The 16,277-nt window shown below is 36.7% G+C and overlaps 1 protein-coding gene across 1 annotated transcript in view; it reads right to left on the bottom strand.

Annotated features, from left to right (window-relative positions):
* The window catches only part of RIT2 (Ras like without CAAX 2), a 339,847-nt gene extending 323,966 nt beyond the window's left edge, over positions 1–15,881 (bottom strand). The window contains exon 1 of the mRNA XM_012790300.3: positions 15,605–15,881. Within this exon, the coding sequence (XP_012645754.1) occupies positions 15,605–15,707 (103 nt within the window). The 5' untranslated portion in view covers positions 15,708–15,881. The remainder of the gene's footprint in view (positions 1–15,604) is intronic.
* Positions 15,882–16,277: the final 396 nt, after the last annotated feature.

Genomic DNA, 16,277 nt, shown 5'->3' with positions numbered 1-16,277 from the left:
GCCCTGTAGATAAGGTTCTGTTTGGAAAATTCTTGAACCCAACAGGAACATAAACATCTGAAGATCATAAATACATGTCTGTTTTGTATCTCCATAACATCAAGATCCACATACACTCTTTTGCTGCATAAGATTAAAAGGACAATCTTGAAGGTTTTTTTTTTTCTTTTTATTGCCAAGAATTTTACACAGAATAATCCATTTCCATTGATGGCAAAACCATTCTTGACTTGGGCCAATAGCCCTCTCCTATGAATCATTAAATGCTTTTGGTTTTTCTTTCAAAATATATTCAGAATCTTATCATGTCTCTCTCATCTCCATTGTGATTACCCTGAATATTAGAAGCCGCTGGCAAGGATGGTATAATTTTCCATACTTTAGAGATGAATAAATGGCAGCTTTGTGAGTTTAGGTGACTTTATTACGTTTCATTTATTCACTAGGCAACTACAAGAGCAAAATGGGCATTCTAGTTGCTCCGATAATAAATAATAACATAATAAATTATTACATTAGAAGATACTAGTGTGATAGAAAAAAGTGAACCAGAAAAAAGGAGATGGGGCTGTAGTAAGAATGGGAGGATTTCAATAAAATAGGCCCACTGAGGCAGAAACAAGAGAGCTATGCTTGAAAGAGATGAAGTAAGCCAAGCAGATATCTGGAGAAAAGTATCCCAGGCAAAGGAAAAAGCTAGAACAAAGGCCCTAAAAGGGAAGTGTGCCTGTCTGACATATTTTAGGAACAGCATGGAAACTGGTATTTCTGTAGCAGAGAGAACAAGAGAGATGTTAGTGGGATGTGAGATCAGAGAAGTGACTTCAGCTTTTAAGAGTGCTTGTGAGTGAAACAGGAGTTATGGCAGGGTTTTAAGCACAGAAACGACAAGATCTGACTTTTAGTTTAAAAGGACCACTCTGGCTGCTGTGATAATAAATTGCCAGAGACAATAGAAACTCAGAGAAGAGTTAGTGCAAAACTGCAGACATAGGCAAAAAAGGATGATAAATTGGACCATGGCGGTAACAGAATTTTGAGAAAAGGACACCTCTGGGTATACATAGAAGATAAAATTAAAGAATTTACTTATAAATTGGATGTGGAAGTATGAGGAATAAGAGACTGGGCTGACCTTTGATAAGAGATCAAGAGAGCAATTGGAAATACAGAGTTGCCATCAATTAGCATGAAAGAGGCTGTGAGTGAAACAAGTGTGGAAACAAGATCAGAGCTTAGTTTGTAACAATTTTAGTTTGAAATTGTTGACAGATATCTAAGTGATATGTGAAGTAGAGAGTTGAGTAAATGAATCTGGGGTTTAGAGTGGAAGTCTAGACTGGAGATGTGAATATAATGTTTTAAAACTTTACGAATATTTTCTCAGGTGAGATTTAACCTTAAGAAGATGTACAAAAGAATTGTACATCTTGTATAATTCTATGGTTCATCACAAGTGAACACCCACACTACCACCACGCAGACTGAAGCAATAACATTTCCTGACTTTAGAATGCCCCGTTCCCTTCTCAATCACTGCCTCCTCCCTCCTCCCAACAGGGGACTGTCTGGACTTTATGGTGATATTTTCTTTTGAGTTGTGTGTGTGCACATATACACACAATTTGTATAGTTATATACACAGAATTTATGTGTATGTGTATATATATATATATGTGTGTGTGTGTATACATATGTATGTACATATATATAAATATATATACACACACATGCAAATTCCATATATAATTAATCTAACTATATATAAATTCTAGCACAATTGACTCATTCACTTATACTGATGAATATTTACATTTTTAATTTGAGGTTATTATACCTAACTCTTCTATAAATATTCTGACCATGCCTTTTTGTTCACACATATGTGAATTTTTATTGAGCATATATGAGCTATCCAGAAAATATCCAGCGATTGTTAATATAAGGAGGACGGTTACATGGCTGGATACTTTCAAACACACACACACACACACACACACACACACATGTCTAGGAGTAGAATTGCTAGATCAACACAATTTATGCATTTATCTTCATAGTGTCAAATCATTTAGCATGTAGCTGTATGAATTTATACTTTCATTATACCCTAGTCCACAGTTATTATTGTTAGTCTTTTTACTTTTCACCATTAGTAATGTCTAATTATGGTTTTAATCGAGGCATAAATTTAATTTAATACTAAGATATAAAGGTATATGAATTATATTAAATCCATAGAGCTGGATGAAATACTCTAGGAAATTAAAGATGAGAAAAGGTCAGAGGACTAAGCCTCCTATCCTCAACATTAAGACATCACAAAGAAGAAGAAGAACCAGCAAAGTCACTTGCTCTGTATGCGGCAGAAATGAATTTCAATGGGTGCCTATCCATCTTCAAAGTTCATGCTGTTTCAATCATGCTGGGCTGCCTCAAGATTACACTCAAGAAAAATGCAAATAAGCTTGGAGAGGCAGACAACTTGCATGCTTGTCAGAGCAAAGTATTTTATGCAAGAATATTTTCAATTTGCTTTTCTATGATGATGTAAGTGGGATATATATATATATATATATATATATATATATATAGCAGAAAAATATTAAAGGCTTTTGTGGATGGGTATGAAGAAAGGGTGAAAGCAAATATTAGATTGCTAAAGCGCTTTCATTATGACCAAACAAGTAGAAAGAACTGAGTAGCTAAACAAAAGAAGGAAATATTTGGAAAGAAAAGTTCTTAATCCTAGAGAGGGAAGTTGGTTTTGTATATTTGGTGGGTTTTTTTGTTTGATTTTTCTTGTAGTTGTAGTTTCTTTTTTTTTTTTAATAGCGGCAATAACTTTACTTATGAAATAAATACATTTTACCTTCTTGATTTTAAAGCTTTTTGAAATCAGGGAGAAGTGATGCCTCCATTATAATCCAGTCCAATGATTGTTTGCTATTCTTGGCACTTTTTGCTTTTATTTTAGAATACAGGTTGTCAAAATTAAAATTAAATCATACTCGGGATGATTATTACCCTTGAAAACATATTAGAAACTTGTGACTGATTCAAAATTCAGTGTCAAAATCACAATCTACCTCAGATTCTCTCAGTGTTGACCAAGAAACAATTGCTCATTGCTATGCAAGTATGCATTTTGAATTCAGAACCAGGGAGGTAAACCATGTTCTTCAAGCTTATTTACTAAGGCTTTTAAAGAACATTTAATAAAATACTTTTCTCTTGCTCACCTCCACCCCAAGGAAACCTTATTTTCAAGAGTAGTCCACTGTTCCAGTGTTCAGTGGGAAATAAAACATGAGTTACTTTTAGTGTTTCATGTGTTATTTGGCTGCCAGCTGTTCCAGTCTTTGGATTTCAAGGAATGAGTGCATTGCTCCTGATTCTAGAGTGTCTTTTGGCACATGATCACTTCTTATATCGTAGCATTTGTATCTTGTTCTTACCTATCTGCCAGGTTTGGGTTGACAAATTTACTGTGGCCTGGTTGTGTCATGGAGCAAATGGGCTTTTCACCTCCCAATTCATTGTCATCAAAGACTATTCATGCTGGCCTGAGTCTGGGTTTTTCCCAAACCACACCCCTACTCTATGCACACATACCTGCTGCTCTTCTCTAGGTGCCATTTTCTTTCTCTATACCTATGGCTTTATTGTGAAATTTTAGAGTATTGCTTAGTTTTATTTTACTACATATGCCTGGTGTCTTACCCTCTGCACTTCCTCTAAGATGAAAGAAGGAAATTAAATAAAATAAATATTTTTTAAGGATTTAGTACCATTAGTATCATGGAAGAAGAAAGTCAATAAAATCTATTTCCTACCCTCCAAGAATTTGAGATCATGATAAGGAAAGAAACTATAAAGAGATAAGAAGTTAAATGAAAACTCAAGCTTTAAATAATATTTTAAGACTACAAACCAGACGCTAGAAGAAATTTTGTAATTGTGAATGGTTGGGAAAAAATAATAATCAAAAAGAATTTGAAATGTTATAAAGAGGAGAAAATGTGTCAACCTGGAGTAGACAGTGAAGATATTAAGGAGCAGGAAATGCTAGTGCAGAATCTGGAAGGACAGATCAAAGGACAAATTGAGGGAAAAGAGGAGAGAGCTTATGTCAGAGTAACTTTGTGAATAAGATAGGGAAGAAGTCTCAAGAATTTCGGGGGACACAAATAAAACATAAGATAGAAATGCCTTTTAGACCTGTATAAAAGATAGATACAGTACTGGAAGGATAGTTCTAGATCTTTTGCAACTCCAAGATGATGGTGTTGGAATAAAGTATTAAAAAGATATGTTTTAACACAATAAATTTAGATCATGGTGTCGCTCATACTGAGGAATAGATAGAGAAAGAGAGAGTGAGAAAGAGGGAGGGAGAGGGAGAGAGGAGATCTGTAATTCAACAAATCATATCAAAGCAGAGCTCACATGAAGTAATATTTCTCCAGCACCCCAACCTTTGTAACCTCAGTTCTGAATCTTCCCACTTGTACTTCATCTCACTCCATTGCCAAGATGTGTTCTTGACTCTCCATTTCACCTGCTTGCAGACCTGGCTCCTGACATGTGTCTTTGTTCCCCGATGTCTGCCTTTCTGACCTGCTGTGGCTTGACTCTCTGGAACTTTCCAACAGGGTAGCCCTCCTTGTCCGGTTAGCTTTGGGGATGCCCTCCTTGATGACTCAGACCTCAGACTGCCTCAGACATCAGGAGTTCTGTGGGCTTTGGATGTCAGCTGTTGGCAATTTGGGTGGAGGGTGGGGGAGTCACTGAAGACATTTCAGCAGGAGAAGAAAGAAGCAAAACTATATTTCAGGAAAAATCAGACCGACAGTGATGTGAAGAGCAGATAAGCATGGGATGTGGGGGTTTCAAAGATGATTGATGGGATCCCAGTACTACATATTTATGCAAAAGAAAGCAAACCAGTATATAAAAGAGTTACCTGCATTCCAGCACCATTCACAATAGCTAAGATATGGAATCTACCTAAATGTCCATCAATAGATGAATGCATAAACAAAATGTGATAAAGATACACAATGGAATATTATTATCCAGCCATAAAAAGGAATGAAATCCTGTCATTCCTGGCAACATGGATGAGCCTGGAGAGTATTATGTTAAGTGAAATAAGTCAGGCACAGAATGATAAATACTGCTTCTTCTTACTCTTGGTGGAGGCTTAAAAAATTGAGCTCATGGAAGTAGAGAGTAGAATTGTCCATCTTAGGGACTGGGAGAGTTGGGGAGGGAAAGACAGGGAGAGTTTGTTTAACAAAGTTACAGCTAGACTGGAGGAATGAGTTCTGGTATTCTGTAGCATGGTAGGGTGAATTTGGTTAAAATAATTTATTACACATTTTCTAAAAGCTAGAAGAGAGGATTTTGAATGCTCATAACAAAGATGATAAATGTTTGAGGTGATGGATATGCTAATTAACCTTATTTGATCATTACACATTGTATACAGGTATCAAAATATCACTCTGTATCCCATAAATATATGCAATTATAATGTGTCAGCTAAAAATAAAGGGAAAAACAGATATGAGGTGATATTCCAGACTTCCGGTACTCAGAATTTACCTAAATACAATCCCTGGGTATTTTCCTACCCATTTCAATCCTAAAATAATGGTGTTGGATAAAGTAAGACATCTTTAAAAAATAAATAAATAAAAGATGATAGGAACCAATTAGCTGAAGATTTTACAATTTCAAATAAAAGACATGTCCTTGTGCTTCTAAATAATGGGTCTGATTTCTTCCATTAAATAAAATATATATATGTGTGGAGTTCATTATTAGCTTTTCTTGCAGCCATTAAATATCACTCTTTCCATTTAAATGTAGCAGTGTTGTTTCTGTGGAGAACAAAAGAAACATCTTATTATTCAAAATTTACTAAAAGAGCATAGTCCAGATTTAAGCAGAGGCGTGTTCTGTTAAAAGCCCCTCTAATCAAGGCCTTTGTGGGCTATTGTACCAGGTTGTTGTCCTCAAATCCTTTTTCTAACAGGCAGTGGTGTGTGTGTGTGTGTGAGAGAGAGAGAGAGAGAGAGAGAGAGAGAGAGAGAGAGAGAGAGAGAGAGAGAAGACAGAGAGAGAGAGACAGGTCAATTAGAATGAATAAAGGGATTGTTTACTAGGATACCTAGCAAACCACTGTTATTATTGTCACTGAAATTACCACTCAAGAGACCAAAACTGAAGCTAATCAATATAAGGATCTAGTGAGCAAGATTAGGAATACAGCAGGTACATATACAATGGGAGGTTTACAATATGCGACCCAAATTGCATTTTCCTAGAACCCAATATGAAAAGTCTTTTGTCACTATCCTCTCCCATGCTACAGAGATAAGCTCCTTTAGGTGGAGGTGTGGAAGGATGGAAGGAAGGAGGACATGCAGGAACAGTTTTAATGAAGGTGTAATCCTTTGGGCACTATAATCTCTAGTTTTTACTGAATGTTTTCTAATGTTATCTACCCAAAAACTCTCTGAGGCAATTTTAATTAATGCCCTTAATGAGGAAAATGGAGACTCAAAGTGGTTAAGTGACCTGCACAAGGTCAAATGCTGTTAAGGGCAAATAAATAAAAACAAAATTATCCATTTATTGTAAAGACATTAGTCAGCAGCTAGTATGTGCCAGGCTTTGTCATTAATATTCTATGTAATATTCTATTATAATAGTTACTATGGTTGTTCCCATTTTACAGATAAGAAAACACAAATATGGATTTTCTAGGCTATCCAAACGTCCAGTTCACATTCTGTCATCATTTCTATGCCGAGGCCTCATTGTACAAATCAAGGGTGGATTAAGAGCATAGGGTGGTGACCAGCAGAGTAGACAGTGGTTCAGGGCCTCAGCTCTGGCCGTGGCTAGGTCCTGCACAGCCACTGCAGGCCCTGGGTTCCTGAGTGAATTACCCTCTTCAAGCCTCCCTGTTCTCATCTGTAAATTAGAGAGAGTTGCCATGCCTACACTGCTGGGTTTGGTGAGATTTGATGAGTGAATGTATATGGTGCACTTTGAACAGAGTCAGGTATAGGTAAGACTCAAAAGTGTTAACACATACTTTGTTATTCATTGTAGGAAGAAATTGAAAGCCTAAGAGTTTGGACAAAGCAAAAATCATTCCTCCCTTGTGAGTACACACAAATTTATGCACATATAGGCACACCTTTTTCTTTCTCATTTTAATGCATAGTAAAAGGAATTATGGTCTGGTAAACATCTATGGATTTCTGGTCCATTCAGTATCCAAACACTGACTTCCATATATAAGCAATCTCCTGATCAAACCCATCCTCCCTCCACTACCAACATAACTCACCTACCTACAGTAATTAAAAATCCTTGTCTGGTGTTTCATGGTGAGAACCTGAGTTTTCTATATCATTTCATTCCAGTTCAATTAAAGGCTTTTTCCTGTGACTGCAAAATTTGTCTTTTCTCTGACTCCCCTCTCAATACAACATCCCCAGAGAAGCCACCCACCTTCCCTTCCTCCCCTTCAGCTTTCCATCCTTCACACATAGCCCAGGGAGAATCAAGCACACACTTTTATCTCCCCAATACACTCGGCAGTTGACAGGCTGCTGAAATGCCTGAGAGTGTGTGGGGACTGGCACAGGTCAATATTTTCATGCCAATGCTGTGGTGTTAGCTGGAGTAGGGTTATGGCCAGCAGAAAGGGCAGAAGTGATGATCTGGGTACAGTTGCCAGCAATGGCACTTAGTTGGCGCCTGCTGACAAACCAAAAGGACAGATGGCACTGCTTGGTCACTGTCATCAGAAAGCCGATGAGCAAAAGCTTTAGTGATTGAGTTGAAATTATTTACAGGCTTTGCAAATTTATTGATAAGAGAGTATCCTGCACGCATGTAAAAAGTGCAGAGGACTGCCACCCGCCAGTGTGAACAGTCACAATTCCACCACACCGCAAACACACACACACAGAAGCAATTAGCATTGGCAGTAACTGGATCTCCAGTTAGGAGAAATAGATTTTATGCTGGCTTATAGGAGACAGCATGGCCTACTGGAAAAATACATGCTCCAGGAAGTCAGCAGACTCTGGTCCCAATGCTAGAGCTGAACAGCTGAACAATGTATGGTAGGTCATTGAACTTCTTAAGCCATAGTTCACACTGCTTTCAAAATATCATATGCACATCACTATCATTGTAACTATCACATTGCCTCACAGTTATTTGTTTATGCATCTTTTTTTTTTTTTTTACACCAGTATACAGGGCAGGTTGTTTTTCATTCTTGGTAATAGTTTTGGACTTTTCATCAATCTAGACACACACACATACACACACACACATCCACACCCCTTCAGTTCTTATTAAATAAATGGACAAGGAATGTATTTTCCATTTGTCACATGTAGTTTTCATCAATTCCTGTATAATGTACATATTTAGAGAAAATATGTTCTCAAAAACACATCAGCACCTAATAGATTTCAAAAATCTTCCTGGCATATATACTACTCTGTTTACTTTCTTCCTATTGGCATGATTCTTGTTTTCCATAAGTTCTTATAATTACAGGGTTACTTGATTTTCTCTAGTTGAGGGAATTGTCATCCTTTCTCAATGTGGTCAAGACCTCAGAGGATCTCTGAATGGACAAGAACAAAATGAGTCTTTGGTGCCTGCATTCTGAAATGTTTGGTCAGAACTCCCAATGCCTCCATCTACTCAATGTAGTAAGGGTAACACTCCTTGTTGTTTGAATGGAAAATTAAATTAAATGTTTAAAAGTATTTTGATGTAGATGATTTCATTTGATGTCTAAAATACATCAATGAAGATTCAGGTGAAGTTAGAACTCGGGTTCCCTGTACCATCTCCTTAAGAAATAAATTAAAACTCTCAGGGTGAATAAATGAAAATAGTGTAAGCATTGGACCTAGTCATACATGTGTAGGCACCTTGGGCTCACCATTTAATATCTCTTTGTCTCTGGCCATATTATGTGTGTGTGGACATGCATGCCTCCGTTTTCTCATCTATAAAATGCAGACAAATAAAGACTTCCTCACAAGATCAAGGTGAGGAGTAAATGAGGACAGGTAAATATGATAGACTATTGGCCATTAGGGCAACAGGGTGAATGTGTAAAATTAAGGAGCCCAGTAACATGTGGGCAACTTAGAAATTACTACGTGCTCATTCATCTCCAGTTATAGTTAACACAGATACAGTGTGCAGTACAGACATACAGCTGTAATAACTCTCTTTCATCAATTTAAAATCTGTAGAGTGCATATAATATTGGAAATACCTTTTGCTCAAATTATGCTTTCAACCATTACTCAAGTGAGTACCAAAGTACTTTTTTACTGAGCCATATTTGGACCTATTGGCTAATTCTTGCTGACAGTAATGAGCCACGGTCTGCAGTGTAACTGAGGTGGCAACAATTAAGGGTAAGAATGGAATCTTAAAATTTTAATTTTTTTTATTTCCCCTTGTTTATTTATTTATTTCTTTTGCCATTGCAGATACACAGGGCCAGGATAACACATGGTCCTGATGTGACCATTGTTCAGCATTGTCAGACCCAAAGTTCTTCTAATAAATGTGAAACACAGAACCTCAGAGATGTAAATGTGCACTTGATTTTTTGTCTTGATTCAATTCATTAGATAAGGGCTGGACTTTCTACCTGCTTGCACCAATTCACTGAAGTTGGAATTCACTGTGCGCTGCTTTCTGTTCACCTCAGAAAATGTTATTATTGTTTTCCTTTTCTAAAACCCTGCTGCACAAAGCTCCGAATTTACAAAAAAACACAAATTGCAAAAGGCTATTGGAGAGACTATGTTTGTTTATTTTATAAATGACTTTTCTCTTTACAGAGAGTTCACAATGGATACATTCTAATAAATACTTTGTTTCCTAATACTCTTTATGTTTTCAATTTACTAGTTTTGTGTAACATTTCAGTTTCCTAAGGCTGTGGTCCCTAATATTCATGCCCTGGACTGGTACTGGGTCTGTGGCCTGTTAGGAACTAGGCTGCATGGCAGGAAGTGAGTGGTGGACAAGTGAGTGAGACTTCATCTGTATTTACAGCCACTTCTCATTGCTCACATCACTGCCTAAGTTCCACCTCCTGTTAGATCAGTGGCAGCATTAGATTCTCATAGGAACGGGAACCCTATATAAACTGTGCATGTGAAGGAAATAGGCTGCATGCCCCTTATGAGAATCTAATGCTTGATGATCTCAGGTGGAGCTGAGTTGGTGATGCCAGCAGTGGGGAATGGCTGCAAATACAGATTATCATTAGCAGAGAGGTTTGACTGCATAATAAATGCAATGCACTTGAATCAGCCCAAAACCATCCATTGTCTTCCATGAAACTGGTCCCTGGTGCCAAAGAGTTGGGACCAGTGTCCTAAGGTAGGTTGTAAACTAATTTCAGGAGAGATTTTTCCAACTATCCCCTAAAGGACACTAAGTTATCAAGATCCCTTCATGAAAAATTATAAGCCCTCACATTCCTTTTTGTCCCTGTACATACTGTGTCTGTGAAATTCCCTTCCTCGTTTCTTCCCATACTTTCCCTACTCAGCCTCAAAAAATCCTCCTCATATTTTAACACAAAATTTAAATACCATCTCTGCTGTGGTTCCTTCCCAACTTTTAGATCCAGATTTAGCCATCCCTTACTCTGAGTTTCCACAGCTCTTACATTGAAGTCTAATATAAACTTACCGTTTTTATAGTACTCACTGGAGTATATTTTCTACAATGAGATAGTGGACTTCCAGAGAGCAGGGATCATTTCTGAAATCATAGTTTTGAAGATTCCTCACCCACTCAATGACTTCCATAGTGTTTCATACATGTTTCACTTGAAAATGGATATTAAGACAAAATTTCACCAAAATAATTCACACATATGTTCAGGGACCAGAGAAAGGCATGTAGCTGTGCTCTGATATTTAGATACTTTCTCTAATTTTTCCTGTGCAATTTGATGGAAAAACAATCTAGAGTTAGAAAACCTGAGTTTATTTCTAGTCCTTACTTCTCGACTTTCTTCCTGACTTTCTTACTTCTGTGTATTTTTGAACATATTATGTACCTCTGGACAATTAGGTACCTCAGATACCACATCTGAACAGAGGGAATAGATGACTAACTTCCTTAAATGATTATATTATAAAATAAGATCATAAAATGTAATACGTAAGAGGTATTTTGGAAAATAAGATTGTACGGTTATTGGATAAGATCTGCTGAATCATTGGAGTCTGCAATGGGAGAACCAGATGTGAATGCAGAAAAGCAAGCAGCCGGTCAGCATGCTTTGCCACTGGGGAACAACCTTTCTGTAGCAAATCACAGAGACAGAGGAAGGTCAATATTTAAAATAGTTGGAAGAACTGTTTAAACTCCGTAATACTTTTATACTATATCTTTGAGATTTTATCTATTCTTTTTCTTCTTTTTTTGTGTGTAAGGGGAAGGGATGATGGGGCAGTAGAACAAAGTAAGATAGAAGGCTAAGAAACTGCCTAAGGTACATCAAATTCATTGAATAATTGGTTTATTTATTTTTTTTGGATGTAATCGCAGTTTGTGTTCATATAAATTTGTGTTCTGCATTTAAATTTGTGTTCTGCAAATTTATATGATGTTATTTCATACAATTTATATGCACATATATTTATGTTCTACACTTTTTCATTTGATGTTTTATAAGTAGTTTTCTCATTGTGAGCCATAACTTTATTATTTTTAAAATAAATTTTATTATGTATATATAAAGTATATAATATGATATAGGATAATTATAGATGTATAATGAAGTGGATTTAATATACCCATCATGTCACATAGTTACCCTTTTTTATTTTGGGGGCAAGAGCAGCTAAAATCTATTCATTCAGCAAAAATCCCAAATGTAGCATAATATTATTACCCATAGTCCTCATGTTGTACATTAGATCTTTTGACTTGTTCATCCTATGTATATGCTAATTTGCATACATATTTTTTACTTTATATGATCCAATTTTGATTCAGTTTATCCTGTTCAAAAATTAGAAAGTAGTGGAAAAACAGCATACATGGGATCAGAAGGGCTGCATTCTAGATTTGGATTTGTCACTACTGTACAAATAAACTTGGCAGGTCCCTTAAATTCTCAAGTCCTCAGTTTCTCCATCATCCAAATAGGGTGGGGACTATTTCTTTTGTGTCCTTATTTTCTCTGAAGTTAATAACACTCTTAGACAATACTAGGTAGAATTTTTAATTATATAAATATAAGTACAAGTATATATTTTATGTTCATACAGAATAGAAGTATTATGCATAGTGTTTAATTAGATTAAAGATTAAGAGGCATAGATGTATAAATGAGAATAATAGTCTAGATAGATAGGATCTTTTCTAAATATAACTTTCAAGATAGAAAGAGTGCACTAAATAGCCCTATTTTCTTCTTAATCCTGGTGAGACTCTTTGCTCTTTCTCCTTAGAGTGTTAAACATAATGGAGTAGAGTTAGATGAAACATCACAGAAATCTATAACTTATTACCCCCAATGACCAGGCATAAGTTATTTCTCTCGGCTTCAGTTTTTCCATCTGTAAAAATGGAAAAACCTACTCAGATCGTGGTGAAGACTGAATATAAGGTATGAAATACACGTATCCCAAACCTGACACACAGTGGAGCTTCATAAGTGTTCATTTGCTTCATCTTTCCTCTCTGTAGTGGCTAGTATAGACTCGTGCATAATATGTGCTCAGTTAACTCTATTGCTTACTTGTGGTTTGAAATTTCTCACACATAGCACATTTATCCACTGACATATTCTAAATCTTGTGGGAATTCTCATTCCAGTAAAGCTGCAAATCTTTTCCAACGTTCTTACTCACAGAAGTATATTTTAGTAAAATATGGATTTAAAAAACCTAATTCTCAGTAAGCATAGAAATCTTCAAAATTGGCAAGATTTTATTCATTTAAAAAGTATGGTCACAGTAAATTCAGTTTCTCATTCATGTTTAAAGCTAACTCAGACCTGACTCTCAGAATTGGAAACAGATGATAGCTTGATGCATTTTCTTTAGTCTCTTCAGAAGAGCTGAGCTCTCCTGGGAATCCTTTCACACAACCCACTGTACAAGGGGGTGCACAATCTTTTCACACACCTCTGTTGATCTAGATTTTCACCTACTTTAAAAGTGGCTTTAAAAATATTTAGTTCAACCTTCAAGAGAAGGTTAATATTGAGAATCAACACTTGAATATTTACATACTGATAGCATCAGCTAAATGAAAGGGAGAAAGTCCAAGGACCAGAAGTAATTTGATCATTGTGATTCCAAACACCTCGCCATAAGGACAGCATTTTTCAGGTGAGGGATTGTAGTGTGAGCAATATTCTCTGGAGTAATAGCAAAGTCTGCCACTTATATAATGAATATGATTAAACGATTTACCCTTTTTTATTTTTCACCTTTGCTGTGGGTAAGCTGGCCACTCCTGTCTTTTTATCCCACTGGAAAAGTTTTGCTCAAGTATTTAATTATGAATTGGTTTCTTTTGTACAAAGCAAAGGTGAGAGCAAGCCAGGCCACCCTGTCAGCCACGTATTATGTTGGAAAGCCCTTGTCATTGGAGTGGTGACAATGATCAGTCAGTACAAATAATACTGGGGTGACTTCAAGATAGAAGACATTAAATCGCTATTATAACATCATAATATCACAAGAAATGTGTATTGCTGAAGGATGTTGCTGTCCAACATTTCTTCCCTCCAAGTTCCATTTCCTATGAAATGAAATGAAGTGGGCTAAATACTAGTCATTCTATTCCCACATTCCCCAAGCTCCTGGTGAAACAAGAAAATATGAAGCCAGCAAACAAGGGTAATACAGGGGTACACTATGGGACTATTGCAGCATCCTACAGACCTCACAACCTGCTGGTGGCATTTTCTGTTGATTGGCCTCTTGCCTGTTTTTCAGATCTGTTTCTGTCTCATCTCGATATTTTGTTCTCACCTTGTTTCTTTCTTCATCATTGTGTCTGACTGACTGTATTCTTCTAAAGCATAGCTCTGTTTTATATAAGAATATGTTCTTTCACCTCCCTCCTACTTTCTCTCTTTCCTTAAATCCTCACTCATTTTGATTCCTTCCTTCTAAAACTATTGTATTAAAAAAAAAAAAAGGATAGTCTTTAAAAAATTCCTCATTCATATGCAATTGCAAAGCTTTTCATTTCACATTTCCCTCCTGGAAGAGATGACTAATTTTTCTCACCTTTACATGCATTTAGCTACTGACAACATCCAGATCTACCTATTTCTTTCCTTTTTCTGGTAATTCCCTGTTGGGGTGGGGAGAGTCAGGAGTGCTTGATTTTATGTGTCTTGCTATGTTTCTGACCTCTTTACTTTTGCTGTCCATTAAAGTCACAATCTCTTTCCTCTTTTGTCACTGTTCAGCTTTCTGATTGTGGACCCACCACCAAAGTATTTAGCTTTTTAGTTTCTTCTACCATGAATGTTGTCTTCAACTTATTTTTTTTTCTTTTTTGTCAAGCACTACAACTATCGAATTGTTTTAATACATTTTGTCCATGCTAATTCTAATATTTCTTATCTTTTAATATTCCCAAAGATGTATCCCCAGTGTGGATATTTAATATTTACATAAAAGCTATCTTTATCTGTTTATTTTCTAGTGATAGCCATAGCCCGAAGCTATCCAACATTTAATCAGCCTCAAACACCACTACATATCTATTTCTTTAATTTGTTATATTTGCACTTTTAAGTTCCTCGAGAATGCCAAGAACTGACAACTTCTGTTATTTATGTGCCAAAACAAATTTGCTAATCTTCACATTAATTGCCACCCCAAACTTCTTTATTCTTGCAGCTTTCTCCTTTAATTGAGTTAACCACAAAGTTTAGTTTGATCACCTGCACTGGTCATACAATGAATATATTTCTTAAATCACTGTCACTTTCAAAGACCAACTTTCTTTTCAGTATTCAAAGCCCACACATGCCATGTCATACCATAGACAAGGAAAAGGAGACAGGAACCTCCTAATAAAAGGAACAAACACAACAATCAGCATTGATAATCCTGAGTATGTACCTGTGTTTGTATCATTGTGTTTAACTGAGTATTTAAAGCAGCTCTTTATGTGAATATTTTTGAGAACAGGAACATATCTTTTTTTCATATCATGGCTATTTAATAAATATTGTTATTATTAATATTTTTTAAAAAGGCATATAAATTAAGAGCAAATATCACCCAGCATGAAATCAAAGGAAACAATTATCCTTTTAAAGTTCTGTATATCATTGCTGCTGTCTCTGCATTCTCCTGACTCATCAGCATCGCTTTAACAGTCCTGACACTTTTGAACATCCTGCCAGACAGACACTCTGTGTTTAACTACGAAAGCTAACCCCTAACAGCATCAACGATATCATTTTTTTTTTTCACTCTATAGAGTTGCCTCTATAGAGGTCCCTGCTTCCCCAGCATTTGGTGTGAAAACTTACCGCTTTTACCAACTCCCCCTGCTCCCAGCATTACCACCTTGTACTCTCTGGACCCGCCTGATGCGCTGCCCGGAGAGCAGCTGGCTTCATTTTCTACCTCCATCTTCCCCGAGGGACTGGAGGAGAAAAAAAAAAAAAAAGAAGGAAAAAGTCACCCGTGTCAGGTGGTTGCTCGGATATTAACAACTCTAAAACTGTGTCAAAGGAAAGGTTTAGTAAGAGGTAAGAACCATCAGCGTCGGGCTGACTGCTGGTCCTCTGCTCGAGCGGGTCTCATAGCAACCACTTCAATTGCTTCCAATAAAAATCTGGCTTTTGCATCCCCCCCTCCTTCCAATCCCTTCACTCTTTCACGTCTCCCACGATTTCTCTCTCCCTCTCTTCCCCCTCCCCCACTGCTTTTTTGTTTTCTTCCCTCCTCTGATTCAATTTCTCTTCTTCACTCTCTGTCTCTCTCCATTCTCCTTCCTGCCCACCCTCTGCACAATCGCAGTTGTTAGAGGCACACACATATGTGACTCCCTTACAGGCTGGGCTGTTAGAAGGGAGTGAATCTGAGACTTCATGGGAGATGCTGTGTCTCACAGGCTGACTAGTTGTAGCTCCAACTTCAAAGACACTGTTTTCTTTTAATCAGAATCAATTAATTAAGAAGGATTTATAATACTTATGT

Source organism: Microcebus murinus, chromosome 17 (assembly GCF_040939455.1).
Source record: "Microcebus murinus isolate Inina chromosome 17, M.murinus_Inina_mat1.0, whole genome shotgun sequence".
Classification (NCBI taxonomy): Eukaryota; Metazoa; Chordata; class Mammalia; order Primates; family Cheirogaleidae; genus Microcebus; species Microcebus murinus.
Note: the sequence above shows the minus strand (reverse complement) of the source record. Positions and strands in the feature narration are given on the sequence as shown.